This window comes from Miniopterus natalensis, chromosome 11, assembly GCF_054644295.1.
Source record: "Miniopterus natalensis isolate mMinNat1 chromosome 11, mMinNat1.hap1, whole genome shotgun sequence".
NCBI classification, from domain to species: domain Eukaryota; kingdom Metazoa; phylum Chordata; class Mammalia; order Chiroptera; family Miniopteridae; genus Miniopterus; species Miniopterus natalensis.
The window spans coordinates 71,663,424-71,683,599 of record NC_142091.1 but is presented as its reverse complement, the minus strand read 5'-3'; the positions used below and the strand labels follow the sequence as shown (position 1 = coordinate 71,683,599).

General features: G+C 48.3%; 1 protein-coding gene across 1 annotated transcript in view; it reads left to right on the top strand.

The window, feature by feature from the left end:
* The window catches only part of AHNAK (AHNAK nucleoprotein), a 29,707-nt gene extending 12,955 nt beyond the window's left edge, over nucleotides 1–16,752 (top strand). Inside the window, exon 6 of the mRNA XM_087821915.1 lies at nucleotides 652–16,752. Within this exon, the coding sequence (XP_087678041.1) occupies nucleotides 652–15,939 (15,288 nt within the window). The 3' untranslated portion in view covers nucleotides 15,940–16,752. The remainder of the gene's footprint in view (nucleotides 1–651) is intronic.
* The last annotated feature ends 3,424 nt before the right edge of the window (nucleotides 16,753–20,176 follow it).

The following is a 20,176-nucleotide window of genomic DNA, read 5'->3' as shown; positions in this document are numbered from 1 at the left end:
GTTCAGGGTCCATCTCTTGAGAGTGACAATAATGGGAAAATCAAAATTCCCACCATAAAGGTGCCAAAATTTGGTGTCTCAACAAGGCCTGAGGGCAAGGCACCAGGGGCAGGGTTGAGTGTTTCTGCACCTGAATTCTCTGTGGGGCACAAGGGCGGTGTGCCAGGCCTGACCATCGGTGGGAATGTCCAGACCCCTCAGCTGGAAGTCAGTGCTCCCTGTGCCAATGTTGAGGGGCTTAAGGGGAAACTGAAAGGCCCCCAAATTACTGGGCCATCATTTGAGGGAGACCTAGGCCTGAAAGGTGCCAAGCCACAGGGGAGCATAGGGGTGGACATCTCTGCTCCCAAAATCAAGGGCAACATTGCTGGCCCCAATGTGGAAGTTCAAGGCCCTGATGTTGATATTCATGGGCCTGGAGGCAAACTAAATATGCCCAAGATGAAAGTCCCCAAATTCTCTGTATCAGATTCTAAGGGAGAGGGAACTGGAATTGATGTGACACTGCCCACAGGTGATGTTACTCTTCCTGGGGTCTCTGGGGATGTCAGCCTGCCCGAGGTTGCTACTGGGGGGCTGGAAGGGAAGATGAAGGGTACTAAAGTCAAGACTCCTGAAATGATTATTCAGAAACCTAAAATTTCCATGCAGGATGTGGATCTGAGCCTTGGGTCCTCCAAACTGAGAGGAGATGTTAAGGTTCCTGCTCTGGGGGTGCAAGGTGATGTTAAAGGCCCTCAAGTGACAGTTAAAGGCTCCAAAATGGACATAGAAACACCCAGCCTAGAAGGGACACTGGCAGGACCCAAGCTGAGTGGTCCTTCTGGGAAAACAGGAACGTGCAGTATCTCTATGGCAGATGTAGACTTAAATGCAGCTGCACCTAAAGTGAAAGGAGGTGTAGATATCACACTCCCAAAAGTAGAAGGGAAAGTCAAAGTCCCTGAAGTTGATGTCAAAGGCCCCAAAGTGGATGTCAGCGCCCCAGATGTGGAAGTTCATGGCCCAGAATGGAACCTGAAAATGCCCAAGATGAAAATGCCCAAGTTCAGCATGCCTGGAGTCAAAGGGGAAGGCCCAGATATAGATGTAAGTCTACCCAAAGGAGATGTCAGTATTACAGGGCCCACGGTCAACATGGAAGCCCCAGATGTCAACATAGGGAGCCTGGGGGGCAAACTTAAAGGCCCTGATGTTAAGTTGCCTGAAGTGAGTGTCAAGACACCAAAGATCTCCATGCCTGATGTAGATCTGCATGTTAAAGGCCCCAAGGTAAAAGGAGAGTACGATGTAACGGTACCAAAACTTGAAGGGGAACTGAAAGGCCCCCAGATGGACATTAAAGCCCCAGATGTGGATGTTCATGGCCCAGACTGGCATCTGAAGATGCCCAAGATGAAAATGCCCAAATTCAGTGTGCCAGGGTTCAAGGCAGAGGGCCCAGATGTGGATGTGAACCTGCCCAGGCCTGATGTGGACATTTCTGGGCCCAAGGTAGATGTTAGTGCTCCAGATGTGAGAATTGAGGGACCAGAAGGAAAATTGAAAGGACCCAAATTTAAAATGCCTGAGATGAATATCAAAGCCCCGAAGATCTCCATGCCAGATGTGGACTTGCATTTGAAAGGCCCTAGTGTGAAAGGAGAATACGATGTCACAGTGCCAAGGGTTGAAGGTGAGATTAAAGTTCCTGATGTTGAACTTAAAAGTGCCAGAGTGGATATTGATGCTCCAGATGTGGATGTTCATGGCCCAGACTGGCATTTGAAGATGCCCCAAATGAAAATGCCCAAGTTCAGCATGCCTGGCTTCAAAGCAGAGGGCCCAGAAGTGGATGTGAACCTGCCCAAAGCTGACATTGACATCTCAGGACCCAAGGTGGATGTTGAAGTTCCAGATGTGAATATTGAAGGACCTGAAGGAAAGCTGAAGGGTCCCAAGTTTAAGATGCCTGAGATGAATATCAAGGCCCCCAAAATCTCCATGCCTGATATAGACTTGCATATGAAAGGTCCCAAGGTAAAGGGAGAATATGATGTCACAGTGCCAAAGCTGGAAGGTGACCTGAAAGGGCCCAAAGTAGATGTCAGTGCCCCAGATGTTGAAGTTCATGGTCCTGATTGGAACCTAAAGATGCCCAAGATGAAAATGCCCAAATTTACCATGCCCAGCCTCAAAGGAGAGAGCCCAGAATTGGATGTGAACCTGCCCAAAGTTGATGTGGATGTTTCTGCACCCAAGGTAGATGTTAGTGCTCCAGATCTGAGCCTTGAAGGACCTGAAGGGAAGTTGAAAGGCCCCAAGTTTAAGATGCCTGAGATGCACTTCAAAGCTCCTAAGATGACGCTGCCAGATGTTGACCTCAATCTTAAAGGACCCAAAATGAAAGGAAATCTAGAGATGTCTGCGCCAAAAATAGAAGGCGAGATGAAAGTTCCAGACGTGGACCTCAAAGGCCCCAATGTAGACATTAAAGCACCGGATGTGGAAGTACAAGGTGGAGACTGGAGCCTGAAAATGCCCAAGATGAAAATGCCTAAATTCAGCATGCCTAGCTTCAAAGCAGAGGGCCCAGATGTGGATGTAAACCTACCCAAGGCTGACATTGACATCTCTGGACCCAAGGTTGACATTGAAGCTCCAGATGTGAGCCTTGAGGGACCAGAAGGGAAGTTGAAGGGCCCCAAGTTTAAAATGCCTGAGATGCACTTCAAGGCACCCAAGATTTCCATGCCTGATGTGGACTTAAACTTGAAAGGACCCAAAGTCAAAGGGGATGTTGATGTGTCAGTGCCTAAGATAGAAGGTGAAATGAAAGTGCCAGATGTTGACCTCAAAGGACCCAAAGTGGACATTGATGTTCCAGATGTGGATGTTCATGGCCCAGACTGGCACTTGAAAATGCCCAAGATGAAAATGCCCAAGTTCAGCATGCCTGGCTTCAAAGGAGAGGGCCCAGAAATGGATGTTAACTTGCCAAAGGCTGACTTTGAAGTCTCAGGACCCAAGGTGGATGTTGAAGTTCCAGATGTGAATATTGAAGGTCCAGATGCAAAACTAAAAGGTCCTAAATTTAAGATGCCAGAAATGAATATAAAACCTCAGAAGATACCAATGCCAGATGTTGGTTTGCATTTGAAAGCCCCTAAAATGAAAGGAGATTATGATGTGACAGTACCAAAAGTAGAAGGAGAGATACAAGCTCCTGATGTCAACATTAAAGGTCCCAAAGTGGACATTAATGCACCAGATGTGGGAGCTCATGGCCCAGACTGGCACCTGAAGATGCCCAAGGTGAAAATGCCCAAGTTCAGCATGCCTGGCTTCAAAGGAGAGGGCCCAGAGGTGGATGTGAACCTGCCCAAAGCTGACATTAATGTCTCTGGACCCAAGTTGGACATTAATGCTCCAGATGTGACTCTTGAAGGTCCAGAGGGGAAACTAAAGGGTCCCAAGTTCAAGATGCCAAGCATGAATATACAGACACACAAAATTTCTATGCCTGATGTTGGACTTAATCTGAAAGCCCCTAAACTGAAAACTGATGTAGATGTTTCCCTTCCTAAAGTGGAAGGAGACTTGAAAGGTCCTGAAATAGATGTGAAAGCCCCTAAGGTGGATGTGGATGTTGGTGATATTGATCTGGAATGTCCTGATGCAAAGTTGAAAGGCCCCAAGTTTAAGATGCCTGAGATGCACTTCAAGACCCCCAAGATCTCCATGCCTGATGTGGACTTACACTTGAAAGGACCCAAAGTCAAAGGGGATGTGGATGTCTCTGTGCCCAAGATAGAAGGTGAAATAAAAGTGCCAGATGTTGACCTCAAAGGACCCAAAGTGGACATTGATGCCCCAGATGTGAATGTTCATGGCCCAGACTGGCACCTGAAGATGCCCAAAGTGAAAATGCCCAAGTTCAGCATGCCTGGCTTCAAAGGAGAGGGCCCAGAAATGGACGTTAACTTGCCAAAGGCTGACATTAATGTTTCTGGCCCCAAAGTGGACATTGATGCTCCTGATTTGGATATTGAGGGGCCAGAAGGAAAATTAAAAGGCTCTAAGTTTAAGATGCCTAAATTGAATATCAAACCTTCCAAGATATCCATGCCAGATGTGGACCTGAATTTGAAGGGACCCAAGCTGAAAGGAGAGATAGATGCTTCTGTACCAGAACTGGAAGGTGATCTCAGAGGTCCACAAGTTGATATCAAAGGCCCCAGCATGGATGTGGAGGTGCCTGACGTTGATCTGGAATGTCCTGATGCAAAGTTGAAAGGCTCCAAGTTTAAGATGCCTGAGATGCACTTCAAGGCTCCCAAGATCTCCATGCCTGATGTGGACTTACATTTGAAAGGCCCCAAAGTCAAAGGGGATGTCGATGTGTCTGTGCCAAAATTGGAAGGAGATTTGAAAGGCCCCAGCGTGAATGTGGAAGTGCCTGATGTTGATCTCGAATGTCCTGATGCAAAGTTGAAAGGCCCTAAGTTTAAGATGCCTGAGATGCACTTCAAGACCCCCAAGATCTCCATGCCTGATGTGGACTTAAACTTGAAAGGACCCAAAGTCAAAGGGGATGTTGATATGTCTGTGCCTAAGATTGAAGGTGAAATGAAAGTGCCAGATGTTGACCTCAAAGGACCCAAAGTGGACATTGATGTTCCAGATGTGGATGTTCATGGCCCAGACTGGCACTTGAAAATGCCCAAGATGAAAATGCCCAAGTTCAGCATGCCCGGCTTCAGAGCTGAGGGCCCAGAAGTGGATGTGAACTTGCCCAAGGCTGACATTGACATCTCTGGACCCAAGGTTGATATTGAAGCCCCAGATGTCAGCCTTGAGGGACCAGAAGGGAAGCTGAAGGGCCCCAAGTTTAAAATGCCTGAGATGCATTTCAAGGCTCCCAAGATCTCCATGCCTGATGTAGACTTACACTTGAAAGGTCCCAAAGTCAAAGGGGATGTCGATGTGTCTGTGCCAAAATTGGAAGGAGATTTGAAAGGCCCCAGCGTGAATGTGGAAGTGCCTGATGTTGATCTCGAATGTCCTGATGCAAAGTTGAAAGGCCCCAAGTTTAAGATGCCTGAGATGCACTTCAAGACCCCTAAGATCTCCATGCCTGATGTGGACTTAAACTTGAAAGGCCCCAAAGTCAAAGGGGATGTTGATGTGTCTTTGCCCAAGATTGAAGGTGAAATGAAAGTGCCAGATGTGGACATCAAAGGACCCAATGTGGACATTAATGTTCCAGATGTGGATGTTCATGGCCCAGACTGGCACTTGAAAATGCCCAAGATGAAAATGCCGAAGTTCAGCATGCCAGGCTTCAAAGGAGAGGGCCCAGAAGTGGATGTGAACCTGCCCAAGGCTGACATTGACATCTCTGGACCCAAGGTTGACATTGAAGCCCCAGATGTGAGCCTTGAGGGTCCAGAAGGAAAACTGAAAGGCCCTAAGTTCAAGATGCCTGAAATGCACTTTCATGCACCCAAAATCTCCATGCCTGATGTTGACTTCAACTTAAAGGGGCCTAAAGTGAAAGGAGACTTTGATGTTTCTGCCCCAAAGTTGGAAGGAGAGTTAAAGGGTCCAGAATTGGATGTTGACGTGCCACACGTAGCTGTGGAAGGCCCAGATGCCAAATGGAAAAGTCCTAAATTCAAGATGCCAGACATGCATTTTAAAGCTCCCAAAATCTCCATGCCAGACATTAATCTACACTTAAAAAGCCCCAAGATCAAGGGAGAGGTGGATGTAGATGTTCCCAAATTGGAAGGTGACCTTAAAGCTGACATAAGTGGTCCAGATATCAACATTGAAGGACCAGAGGGCAAATTGAAAGGCCCCAAGTTCAAGATGCCTGACATGCATTTCAAAGCCCCAAATATTTCTATGCCTGATGTGGACCTAAATCTGAAAGGACCGAAAATCAAAGGGGATGTTGATGTGCCTGTGCCTGAGGTAGAAGGTAAAGTTAAAGTACCAGATGTGAACATCAAAGGCCCCAAAGTAGACATAAGTGCTCCTGAAGTTCATGGCCCAGACTGGCACCTGAAGATGCCCAAGATGAAAATGCCCAAGTTCAGCATGCCAGGCTTCAAAGGAGAGGGCCCAGAAGTGGATGTGAACCTGCCCAAAACTGACATCGATGTCTCAGGACCCAAAATTGACGTTGAAGCCCCAGATGTGAACATTGAGGGTCCAGAGGGAAAAATCAAGGGGCCTAAATTTAAGATGCCAGAGATGAACATCAAAGCCCCAAAGATTTCCATGCCAGATGTAGATTTACATTTGAAAGGTCCTAAGGTCAAAGGAGATGTAGACATTTCCCTGCCTAAGGTGGAAGGTGACCTAAAGGGTCCCAAAGTGGACATTGATGCCCCAGATGTGGATGTGCAAGGCCCAGACTGGCACCTGAAGATGCCCAAGATGAAAATGCCCAAGTTCAGCATGCCTGGCTTCAAAGCAGAGGGCCCAGAAGTGGATGTGAACTTGCCCAAGGCTGATATTGACATCTCTGGACCCAAGGTTGACATTGAAGCCCCAGATGTGAACATTGAGGGTCCAGAAGGAAAACTGAAAGGCCCTAAGTTCAAGATGCCTGAAATGCACTTTCATGCCCCTAAGATCTCCATGCCTGACTTTGATTTGCATCTGAAAGGTCCCAAAGTAAAGGGTGATGTGGACCTTTCTCTGCCTAAAGTTGAAGGCCCTGAAGTGGACATCAAGGGCCCCAAGGTGGACATTGATGCACCAGATGTGGATGTTCAAGGCCCAGATTGGCATCTGAAGATGCCTAAGATAAAAATGCCCAAGATCAGCATGCCAGGCTTCAAAGGAGAGGGCCCAGAAGTGGATGTGAACCTGCCCAAAGCTGACATCGATGTCTCAGGACCCAAAGTGGACCTTGAATGTCCTGATGTGAATATTGAAGGACCTGAAGGCAAGTGGAAAAGTCCAAAGTTTAAGATGCCTGAAATGCATTTTAAGACACCAAAGATATCCATGCCAGATATTGATCTTAATCTAACAGGACCAAAAATAAAAGGAGATATGGATGTCACAGGTCCCAAGGTAGAGGGAGATCTGAAAGGTCCTGAAGTTGACCTCAAAGGCCCAAAAGTGGACATTGATGTTCCAGATGTAGACGTTCATGGCCCAGACTGGCACTTGAAGATGCCTAAGATGAAAATGCCCAAGTTCAGCATGCCTGGCTTCAAAGCAGAAGGCCCAGAAGTGGATGTGAACCTCCCCAAGGCAGACATTGATGTTTCTGGACCCAAGCTAGACATTGAGGGCCCTGATGTTAATATTGAAGGACCAGAAGGAAAATTGAAAGGTCCTAAGTTTAAGATGCCGGAGATGAACATCAAAGCCCCCAAAGTCTCCATGCCTGACTTTGACTTGCATCTGAAAGGTCCCAAAGTAAAGGGTGATGTTGATGTTTCTCTGCCTAAAGTTGAAGGCCCTGAAGTTGACATCAAGGGCCCCAAAGTGGACATTGATGTCCCAGATGTGGATGTTCATGGCCCAGACTGGCATCTGAAGATGCCCAAAGTGAAAATGCCCAAATTTAGCATGCCAGGCTTCAAAGGAGAGGGCCCAGAAGTGGATGTGAACCTGCCTAAGGCTGACATCAATGTCTCAGGGCCCAAAGTGGACATTGAAGGTCCTGATGTTAGCATTGAAGGACCTGAGGGAAAGTTGAAAGGTCCTAAGTTTAAGATGCCAGAGATGAACATCAAAGCCCCCAAGATCTCCATGCCTGACATCGATCTTAACCTGAAAGGCCCCAAAGTGAAGGGTGATGTGGATGTGTCTTTACCGAAAGTGGAAGGTGAGATTAAAGTTCCTGAAGTGGACATTAAAGGCCCCAAAGTGGACATTGATGTCCCAGATGTGGACGTTCATGGTCCAGATTGGCACCTTAAGATGCCCAAGGTGAAAATGCCCAAGTTTGGCATGCCAGGCTTCAAAGGAGAGGGCCCTGAAGTGGATGTGAACCTGCCCAAAGCTGATTTTGATGTCTCAGGACCCAAGGTGGACATTGATGTTCCAGATGTGAATATTGAAGGCCCAGATGCAAAACTGAAGGGCCCCAAGTTCAAGATGCCAGAGATGCACATCAAAGCTCCTAAGATATCAATGCCAGATTTAGACCTTAATCTTAAAGGCCCTAAAATGAAAGGAGAGGTGGATGTTTCACTTCCAAATGTAGAAGGTGATTTGAAAGGACCTACTCTTGACATCAAGGGCCCGAAGATAGATTTGGATGCTCCAGATGTTGACATTCATGGTCCAGAAGGCAAATTAAAAGGTCCCAAACTGAAGATGCCTGACATGCATGTAAACATGCCCAAGATCTCTATGCCAGAAATTGACCTGAATTTGAAAGGCTCAAAGCTTAAGGGAGATGTTGATGTTTCTGGGCCCAAATTGGAAGGTGACCTTAAAACTCCAAAGTTGGATGTAAAGGGCCCAGAAGTGGACATTTCCGGTCCTAAGCTCAATATTGAAGGCAAGTCAAAGAAATCTCGTTTTAAGCTTCCCAAATTTAATTTTTCGGGCTCCAAAGTTCAGACACCTGAGGTGGATGTCAAAGTTAAAAAGCCAGATATTGATGTAACAGGACCAAAAGTTGATATCAGCGCTCCTGATGTTGAAGTCCAAGGAAAAGGAAAAGGATCCAAATTCAAGATGCCTTTCCTGAATATTTCATCTCCGAAAGTTTCTATGCCTGATGTTGAGTTAAATCTGAAAGGTCCTAAAGTCAAAGGAGACTTAAATGTTGCAGGTCCTAATTTAGAAGGTGACTTTAAAGGACCTCAAGTGGATATTAAGGCACCAGAAGTCCATCTTGATGCACCTGATGTGGATGTTCAAGGTCCGGACTGGAATTTGAAAATGCCCAAGATGAAAATGCCCAAGTTTGGTGTGTCTGGCTTAAAAGCAGAAGGGCCAGATATATCTGTGGATCTGCCAAAAGGAGACATCAACATAGAGGCTCCCAAAATAGATATCGAGGGCCCAGAAATCAATGTGGAAGGTCTAGAAGGAGGCTTAAAAGGTCCCAAACTCAAGATGCCTGACATGAATATTAAAGCTCCCAAGATCTCCATGCCTGACATTGATTTAAACCTGAAGGGCCCCAAGGTAAAAGGTGATGTGGATGTTTCTCTACCCAAAATGGAAGGAGATCTGAAAGGTCCAGGGATTGATATCAAAGGGCCCAAAGTGGACATTGATGCCCCAGATGTGGATGTTCATGGCCCAGACTGGCACCTGAAGATGCCCAAGGTGAAAATGCCCAAATTCAGCATGCCTGGCTTCAAAGGAGAGGGACCAGAAGTGGATGTAAACCTGCCCAAGGCCGACATTGATGTTCCAGATGTGAGTATCGAAGGCCCAGATGCGAAACTGAAGGGCCCCAAATTCAAGATGCCTGAGATGAACATCAAAGCTCCCAAAATCTCCATGCCTGACATTGATCTGAACCTGAAGGGTCCCAAAATGAAGGGTGATGTGGATGTGTCTTTGCCAAAAGTGGAAGGTGACCTAAAGGGCCCTGAAGTGGATATCAAGGGCCCCAAAGTGGACATTGACACTCCTGATATTAACATTGAAGGCCCAGAGGGGAAATTGAAGGGGCCCAAATTCAAGATGCCAGAGATGCACCTAAAGGCTCCCAAGATCTCCATGCCTGACATTGATTTAAACTTGAAAGGCCCCAAGGTGAAGGGTGATATGGATGTTTCTCTTCCCAAGATTGAAGGGGACCTGAAAGGCCCTGAGATTGATATCAAAGGTCCAAAAGTGGACATTAATGCCCCTGATGTGGATGTCCATGGCCCAGACTGGCACCTGAAGATGCCCAAGGTGAAAATGCCAAAATTCAGCATGCCTGGTTTCAAAGGAGAGGGCCCAGAAGTGGATGTGAACCTGCCCAAGGCTGACATTGATGTCTCAACACCCAAAGTGGACATTGAAGGCCCTGATATTAATATCGAAGGACCTGAGGGGAAGTTGAAAGGTCCTAAGTTCAAAATGCCAGAGATGAACATCAAAGCCCCCAAGATCTCCATGCCTGACTTTGATTTGCATCTGAAAGGTCCTAAGGTCAAAGGAGATGTGGATGTTTCCCTGCCTAAGGTGGAAGGTGACCTGAAATGCCCTGAAGTTGACATAAAGGGCCCCAAAGTGGACATTAATGCACCAGATGTGGATGTTCAAGGCCCAGACTGGCATCTGAAGATGCCCAAGGTGAAAATGCCCAAGTTCAGCATGCCAGGCTTCAAAGGAGAGGGCCCAGAAGTTGATGTGAACCTGCCCAAGGCTGACATTGATGTCTCAGCACCCAAAGTAGATGTTGACATTCCAGATGTCAATATTGAAGGTCCGGATGCAAAACTGAAGGGCCCCAAGTTCAAGATGCCCGAGATGAACATCAAAGCCCCCAAGATCTCCATGCCTGACTTTGATTTGCACCTGAAAAGTCCTAAGGTGAAAGGTGATGTGGATGTTTCCCTGCCTACGGTGGAAGGTGACTTAAAGGCCCCCGAAGTTGACATCAAAGGCCCCAAAGTGGATATCGATGTCCCAGATGTGGATGTTCATGGCCCAGACTGGCACCTGAAGATGCCCAAAGTGAAAATGCCCAAGTTCAGCATGCCTGGCTTCAAAGGAGAGGGCCCAGAAGTAGATGTGCACCTGCCCAAGGCTGACATCGATGTCTCAGGACCCAAGGTGGACATAGACACTCCTGACATTGACATTCATGGCCCAGAAGGAAAACTGAAGGGCCCCAAGTTCAAAATGCCTGACCTGCACCTCAAAGCACCGAAGATCTCCATGCCTGAAGTCGACCTGAATCTGAAGGGTCCTAAAGTAAAGGGCGATGTGGACATTTCTCTGCCCAAAGTGGAAGGTGACCTCAAGGGCCCTGAAGTTGACATCAAAGGCCCTAAAGTGGACATTGACGTCCCAGATGTGGATGTTCATGGCCCAGACTGGCACCTGAAGATGCCCAAGGTGAAAATGCCTAAGTTCAGCATGCCTGGCTTCAAAGGAGAGGGCCCTGAAGTGGATGTGAACCTGCCCAAGGCTGACATTGATGTTCCAGATGTGAGTATCGAGGGCCCAGATGCGAAACTGAAGGGCCCCAAATTCAAGATGCCTGAGATGAACATCAAAGCTCCTAAGATCTCCATGCCTGACATTGACTTAAACCTGAAAGGTCCCAAAATGAAGGGTGATGTGGATGTTTCCCTGCCTAAGGTGGAAGGTGACCTCAAGGGCCCTGAAGTTGACATCAAAGGCCCTAAAGTAGACATTGATGTCCCAGATGTGGATGTTCATGGCCCAGACTGGCACCTGAAGATGCCCAAGGTGAAAATGCCCAAGTTCAGCATGCCTGGCTTCAAAGGAGAGGGCCCAGAAGTGGATGTTACCCTCCCTAAAGCTGACATTGACATCTCTGGCCCCAAAGTTGATATTGATGCCCCAGATGTGAATATTGAGGGTCCAGATGCAAAATTGAAGGGCCCTAAATTCAAGATGCCAGAGATGCACATTAAAGCCCCCAAAATCTCCATGCCTGACCTTGACTTTAATCTGAAAGGCCCCAAAATGAAGGGTGATGTGGATGTCTCTCTGCCCAAAGTGGAAGGTGACCTCAAAGGTCCTGAAATTGACATAAAGGCACCCAAATTGGACATTGATACTCCTGATATCAACATTGAAGGTCCAGAAGGAAAATTGAAGGGACCCAAATTTAAGATGCCAGAGATGCACATTAAAGCCCCCAAGATCTCCATGCCTGATTTTGACTTAAGCCTGAAAGGGCCAAAGGGAAAGAGCGATATGGACCTTTCACTGCCTAAAGTAGAAGGTGATCTGAAAGGACCAGAGGTGGACATTGAATGTCCTGAAGGGAAACTCAAAGGCCCCAAATTTAAGATGCCTGATGTGCATTTCAAAACCCCGCAGATCTCAATGAGTGACATTGATTTGAACTTGAAAGGACCTAAGGTAAAAGGAGATTTGGACATTTCTGTTCCTAAACTGGAAGGAGATCTGAAAGGCCCCAAAGTGGATGTTAAAGGTCCGAAGCTGGACATAGACACTCCTGACATTGACATTCATGGCCCAGAAGGAAAACTGAAGGGCCCCAAGTTCAAAATGCCTGACCTGCACCTCAAAGCACCCAAGATCTCCATGCCTGAAGTCGACCTGAATCTGAAGGGTCCTAAAGTAAAGGGCGATGTGGACATTTCTCTGCCCAAAGTGGAAGGTGACCTCAAGGGCCCTGAAGTTGACATCAAAGGCCCTAAAGTAGACATTGATGTCCCAGATGTGGATGTTCATGGCCCAGACTGGCACCTGAAGATGCCCAAGGTGAAAATGCCTAAGTTCAGCATGCCTGGCTTCAAAGGAGAGGGCCCAGAAGTGGATGTGAACCTGCCCAAGGCTGACTTTGATGTCTCAGGACCTAAGGTGGACATTGATGTTCCAGATGTGAATATCGAAGGCCCAGATGCGAAACTGAAGGGCCCCAAGTTCAAGATGCCCGAGATGAACATCAAAGCTCCCAAGATTTCCATGCCTGATCTTGACCTGAACCTGAAGGGCCCCAAAGTGAAGGGTGACGTGGATGTTTCCCTGCCTAAGGTGGAAGGTGACCTCAAAGGCCCCGGAATTGATATCAAAGGGCCTAAAGTGGACATTGATGCCCCTGATGTGGATGTTCATGGCCCAGACTGGCACCTGAAGATGCCCAAGGTGAAAATGCCCAAGTTCAGCATGCCTGGCTTCAAAGGAGAGGGCCCAGATGTAGATGTGAACTTGCCCAAGGTTGACTTTGATGTCTCAGGACCTAAGGTGGACATTGATGTTCCAGATGTGAATATTGAAGGTCCAGATGCAAAACTGAAAGGTCCCAAGTTCAAGATGCCTGAGATAAATATCAAAGCTCCCAAAATCTCCATGCCTGATGTTGACCTAGATTTGAAAGGACCCAAAGTCAAAGGAGATTTTGATGTGTCTGTCCCTAAGATTGAAGGCACTTTCAAAGGCCCAGAAGTTGATTTTAAAGGTCCAGGTCTGGATTTTGAAGGCCCTGATGCCAAACTCAGTGGCCCAAATTTGAAGATGCCATCACTGGACATATCTGCCCCTAAAGTAACTGTTCCTGATGTCGATTTGCATCTCAAGGCACCCAAAGTCGGAATTTCTGGTCCCAAATTAGAAGGCGGTGAACTGGACCTTAAGGGGCCTAAAGTTGATTTAGAAATTCCAAACTTAGATGTACATATGGAGAGCCCAGATGTTAACATTGAGGGGCCAGATGTTAAAATTCCAAAATTTAAGAAACCCAAGTTTGGATTTGGGGCAAAAAGCCCCAAAGCTGACTTCAAGTCACCTTCGGTTGATGTGACTGTTCCTGAGGCAGAGCTGAACATTGAGACTCCCGAAATTAGTGTTGGTGGCAAGGGCAAGAAAAGTAAGTTTAAAATGCCTAAAATTCACATGAGTGGTCCTAAAATTAAAACCAAAAAACAAGGATTCGATTTGAATGTTCCTGGGGGCGAAATTGATGCCAGTCTCAAGACTCCTGATGTAGATGTCAACGTTGTAGGGCCAGATGCCACACTTAAAGTCGATGTGAAATCTCCTAAAACCAAGAAACCTATGTTTGGAAAAATGTACTTCCCTGATGTTGAATTTGACATTAAATCACCTAAATTTAAAGCTGAGGCCTCCCTCCCTACCCCCAAAATGGAGGGCGAAATCCAGGCCTGTGAACTGGATATTTCTTCACCAGGGATTAATGTGGAAGGTCCTGACATCAAGTTGAAGGCTCCCACATTCAAGGTGCCAGGTGTGGATGTCTCGGGGCCCAAAATAGAGGGGGACTTGAAAGGCCCCAGAGTGCAGGCAAACTTGGATGCACCTGACATCAACATTGAAGGCCCAGATGCTAAAGTCAAAGCACCATCCTTCGGCATTTCTGCTCCTCAGGTCTCCATCCCTGATGTGAACGTTAGCTTGAAAGGACCGAAGATAAAGGGCGATGTCCCCAGTGTGGGACTGGAAGGACCAGACATAGATCTGCAAGGTCCAGAAGCAAAAATTAAGTTCCCCAAGTTTTCGATGCCCAAAATCGGCGTCCCTGGGGTAAAAATGGAGGGTGGGGGAGCTGAGGTCCATGCCTCGCTGCCCTCACTTGAAGGAAGCTTGAGCGCACCGAATGTTAAGCTTGAAGGGCCTGATGTGTCTTTGAAGGGGCCAAAAGTAGACTTGCCTTCAGTGAACCTCTCTATGCCAAAAGTCTCTGGACCTGACTTCGACCTGAACGTGAAAGGACCAAGTATGAAGGGAGACCTGGCTGTCTCTGGTGACATCAAGTGCCCTAAGGTATTAGGTGCTCCTGATCTAAGCTTGGAGGCACCTGAAGGTGGCATTAAACTTCCCCAAATGAAGCTGCCCCACTTTGGCATCTCCACACCAGGGTCCGACTTGGACATTAACGTCAAGGGGCCACAGGTTACCGGAGAACTAAAGGGGCCAGGCATGGATGTGAATCTTGGAGGCCTCAACTTGAAAGGACCTCAGATCTCAGCACCGAACGTGGACTTGAACTTGGAAGGACCAAAAGTAAAAGGGAGCCTCGGGGGCATTGGTGAGATGAAAGGTCCCTCTGGTGGGGTAGGTCTTCCAGGCATCCATGTTCAAGGCCTAGAAGGGAACCTCCAAATGCCTGGAATTAAGGCCTCTGGATATGACATGGAGCTGCAGGGTGGGAATGTGAAACTCCCCACTGGGCACATTTCTGGCCCTGAAATCAAAGGCAACCTGAAAGGCTCAGGAATAGGTGTCCATGGGGCTGCTCCCGACATTAACGTGAAAGGACCTTCATTTAACATGGCATCTCCTGAGTCCGATTTTGGTGTCAGCTTGAAGGGTCCGAAAATCAAAGGAGGTGTGGATGTTTCGGGGGGTGTCGGTGCCCCAGATATCAGCCTGAGTGAAGGGCATATGAGTGTCAAAGGTTCTGGGGTTGAGTGGAAAGGACCCCAGGTCTCCTCTGCTCTCAACTTGGATGCACCTAGGTTTGCTGGTGGACTTCATTTCTCAGGACCAAAGGCTGAAGGAGGTGTGCAAGGAGGCCAGATTGGACTCCAGGGTCCTGGGCTGAGTGTGTCTGGGCCTCAAGGTCACTTGGAAAGCAGATCTGGAAAAGTAACATTCCCTAAGATGAAGATCCCCAAATTCACCTCTGGCCGTGAGCTGGCTGCCAGAGAAGTGGGAGTGGATATTAACTTCCCGAAAGCAGAGGCCAGCGTCCAAGCTGGTGCCGGAGAGGGCGAGTGGGAGGAGTCCGACATCAAACTTAAAAAGTCCAAAATCAAAATGCCCAAGTTCAATTTTTCCAAACCTAAAGGGAAAAGTGGTGTCACCGGCTCACCAGAAGCATCCATTTCAGGGTCCAAAGGTGACCTGAAGAGCTCGAAGGCCAGCCTGGGCTCTTTGGAAGGAGAGGCAGAGGCCGAAGCATCTTCACCCAAAGCCAAGTTCTCCTTATTTAAAAGTAAGAAGCCGCGGCACCGCTCCAATTCCTTCAGCGACGAGAGGGAGCTCTCCGCACCTTGTACCCCGACCGGGACTTTGGAGTTTGAAGGTGGGGAAGTGTCGCTAGAAGGTGGAAAAGTCAAAGGGAAGCACGGGAAGATGAAGTTTGGTACCTTTGGTGGATTAGGGTCAAAGAGCAAAGGTCATTATGAGGTGACTGGAAGTGATGATGAAGGAGGCAAGTTACAGGGGAGTGGAGTGTCCTTGGCCTCTAAGAAGTCCCGACTGTCCTCTTCTTCAAGCAACGACAGTGGGACTAAGATCGGCATCCAGCTGCCCGAGGTGGAGCTGGCCGTTTCCACAAAGAAAGAGTAGCAGCTTTTGTGTACATATATGTATAAAAATCCATCGGCCTTGGGTGGGTTTGTACATAACCCCCAAAGAGCAGCGCCCCGACAGCCTCAGCGGCAGTGCAGGGACCTGGCCTCTCCGGCGGTGCTCCGGCCGCCCTGGCCGGGGACTGACACATTGGGAGCGTCCCGGCTCCGGCTTCGGCCTCGGCCGGCCCACGTGCAGAGTCAGCAGTATTTGCCTTAAGATTTCTTTTTTATTTTGCATTGAATGCTGAGAGCTCCTGTTTACTATGCAAGCTTTTGTGTTTATTATCATTTTTACTGAACATTGTTAGTGTTGGGGTAATTGGAAACCCACTTTTTCATCGTAACGACTTTGGGGGCTTTTGTTAGTAAGGGTGGGGTGGGGTAGAAGGCAGTAGAGGGAACTAGGCCTCCGTTTCTCCTAAGGCTGGATCTACGCAAACAGCAGACCCCCAGAGGTGGCCAAGAGGAGTGGGCGGGCGGGGCGGGTGGGTGTTTTTGTAGAATTCTTTAGCATTGCTTTTCCCCCAGGGTTGGTGGTCCCAGCCAGCGGGGTGCTCGCCGGAGAGAGGGAATTGGAAACTGTTTGCAAATTGGCCAACCCCCCAGCTCATCACGAGGGGCCTCCATTCTGTGCATTGTGAGGAAAATGTTTTCTTCATGGCCACCATGTTCCTGATACTAGTTCTGATTTCCCTTAACAAATGTTACCATGATTAAGAAATTTCCCCGCACTTTAATGGCAACTTAATCCAGAATGTAAGAAAATCGATGCTGTCAAAGGCAAATAAAGCTGTTTATTAACCCTGAAGCCTTGTGCCTTTGCATTGTGTGTTGGGGGGAAGGAGCCTGAGGAGGCAGCACACCAGCTCTGACAGTCCCCCCCCATCCACCAGTGGCATCACTGGTGTCATTCATGGGTGATGGAAGGAATTTGTGGCTTTTTGATGCTCCTGGTGGGGCTGGCTGCACCATTGCTGAGAAGTCCGGAGAGGCTTGGTACGCCGGCGGCCGGCCCCAGGGCCCACTCATCGTCTTTGCCGCCTCGGATATGAATACATGATTCAGAAATGGCTCTAAACTGGTAAAACAGTACAGATGCAAATTCTAAAAAAGGCCATTGCAGTGGTAGAAAGGGGTCTGGCTGTGAGTCGCAGGCCTGCCATCTAACTCTGATGGGCTGCGGCTTTGCTGGGTGGCCCTCAGTTTCCTCTTTGAAATGGGTGCTGATCTTGTATCAGATGTCTTCATGGTTCCTTCTATTCCATTTTAGGGCTAAACTTTGACAGATCCCTTCTGACCAAAGTTCCCTTTTGATTTCCAGCTCTGCAGACAGTACATGGTGGGGGAGCCTGGTAGGATGTGGCTCCTAATGTTGGTCATTGCTGAGCAGAGGGTAGTGCCCTCTTATACTGAAGCAAGTAGACTAAGATCCTCCCCCTCACCATCCCCAGAGCTGCCGCCTTTCTGCCAGTGGACGCAGCTCTCCGCCCATCCTTAGACCAGATAATAGATGCCACCCCCTCCCGCCCTCTCCAGGACAGCTTGTCAGGGGTTTCTGCCCATAGCAGTGGGACCTGCCCAGGGTGGGCTCCACCTGCCCTTGCTTGGGTTTCAGATCAGTGTTTGCCAGCTCTGTCCATTCATTCCCACCTCAGCCAGCACAGCCTGTGTCCCTGGGGGTGTTGGAGCTCCAGGGTGGCTGTTGGTTTTGGAAAGAGCTAGGTAACAAGGGAGGCATTTGATCCCCCTATTGCTTTTCTTAAGATGACTGACCAACAGCTGCTTTTGTGAATTGGGCAAGACGATTAACCCTCCTTGAGCCTCAGTTTCCTTGCCCATAAAAAGGGATAGTATCCGTAGGGTGTCTGGGTGTCTACTCTGCAAGGCACCACATTTACACGTTTAGCATTCATGGCACAGTTTAGCATTCACGTGCTAATTTATAGAGCATGGGGGTGGGTATGGAGTCCTAGAGGGGCTATGAGCCCCTCCACACATTCAAGAGTGAGGGCACACACCTACTGGGGACCTCCAAGGGTGCTTCTGTCACTCAACCACAGGTCAAAGTCTGATTCCTGATCCTTCCTCAGTTCTGAAGCTGACAGGTATGTGGGGTGGGACAGTGCACATGCTTCCTGAGATGTGTGGCCCAGGGGTCCGGAGGGTGGGATGAGTGGGTGATAGTGGGGTGCACTTGTGTACACAGCTGGGGGGATGCCCACTGGGACACTGGAAAGATCCCTTGGGCAGAACTACCCAGGTTATCCAACAAGTTATCAATTAAATGTGGGTTTTTTTAAGCTTGAGGAAGGGGTGATGTAAGCTAGTGATGACTCATTCGATAAGTATTTTCTGAGTCCCACTGGACTCAGAATCCTCTGCTGACCTCCACAGACCAAACAATTTGGTGGATGTGGGAAACGAATGCTCTGAACTCTGGAAATACACAAGTGTAAAGGGCACTTCTACTGCGCTGGTGAGGATGGTGAGGATGGTGATGGCCCCTGGCTCACAAGACAGGATCTCATTGGCTGGGACAGTCAGGGGCTGGTGAGTAAGGTGGAAAAGGAACATGGCAACTGGCTGCCCTCTTTCTACATCGGGCCCTGGGTAGAGGCAGTGGCCACAGAACAGGAGCCTCCATCCTGCAGTGTTACCATAGGGGCACCACGGAGGAGTGCCAGGGCCTGGAGGGGCACAAGGGGGCCCATCCCAGCTGGTTTCTTTGCCTGTCCTGCCTGCCCACTCATTCCCCTCCCTCCTTCTGTTCCTCCTGACACCTGCATCGCCACCCACCCTGCCCTCTTTCAGCCCCTGATGGGGATGGTCCAAGTTAGTCCCCAAAGTCCTGCAGGGTCCAGATCCGTGAGATTTAAACTCAGGTCTCAGTTCTGTGGGAGCAGTATCGGGAGAGTGGGAAGGATGTTTTGAGGCTGGGAAGGAGGTTTTGAGCATTGAACAGTAGTGGGGACTGCAGCCTGGCAGTGCCCCTGGCTACAGGCAGTGCGACTGTGGGAAGTGGTGTGGTTAAAGGGACATTTGGGAAATGGAATTATTTTGGAATGCATCACGTGCTTGCAAGTGGTAGTTAATATTTTTCATCAGCTCAAACTCATTTTTGTGTCTGTCAGGGTCCCTACAGGAAATAGAATTCCGCTTGAAGATAGTTCAGCCACAGGAACTTGAGTGAGGGACTGTCTGTGGAGGAGTGAGCAGGGCAGAGGTGCCAGCGAGGGGTGGTGAGTTCCCGGGACAGAGAGAAGCTGGTACTGCCCCTGGTCTGGGGGCCCCAGGAGGAAATGATGCCCCTGGAATCCCGAGGGAGCTGGAGGCGGAGGCGGGGCCACGTGAAGGGGGAGAAATACCCAGGCCTCTCCTCTGCTGTTAAGAATATTTTTGTCCCCTCTTTCTGCAACTGCTCTCAATGTCAATTGTACATTAAAAAAATATATTTTCTTGGGGAAACAAAAATCTTCCTCTCTTGAGTTTTGCAAAAAGCCAAAAGGCCTGGTAGATGCTCTAAAGGTTCCCAGAACAGAAGCCCGAAAACAGCACTGGCCTGGGAGTCATGGGATTAGATGTGACCTTGGCAAATGAATATCCCTTTGAGCCTCAGTTTCCTCCTCTGAGCCTTCGTTTCCTTCCAATAGTCTATAATCCTTTCAGAAGCCAGGCTTGTTAATTAGGTGGATAGAGCTGTTTGGGGTCAAAAGCAAGATGTGATTATAATGTAGTGCAACCAATTTTCTTGTGCGTTTGGTAAGCTGCGTCAGATATTTTGAGCAACGGGAGCAAAAGCTCAGCACCCACCAGGGCTTTGCCCATTGCCCGTGTGTGTGTGTGTGTATGTGTGTGTGTGTGTGTGTGTGTGTGATGTCTTCAGAGTCCCACCTTAACTCTCTGGTGTCCCACTGTAGCTGTGACATGAATAGTATCTGGGAGATGCAGCTAAGCATGTAACTGATGTTCCTTTTTTTTTAATTGTCTTTATTTTGAATTCAAACCAACAGAGAAGTCTCAAGGATAAGGTAGTGCTGATCCACATACCTTTCCCTTAGATTTACCAATTTCCCTCATTTGTTTGAATCTCTCTATATGTAGATGTTACAATTATTATTTTTGCCAAATCATTTGAAAGTGAGTTGCAGACACCATGATCCTTTATTCCTAAATACTTTAGCATGTAGGGACAGTCTCTTATAACCAGTATACAAAGATCAAACTCAGAAAAC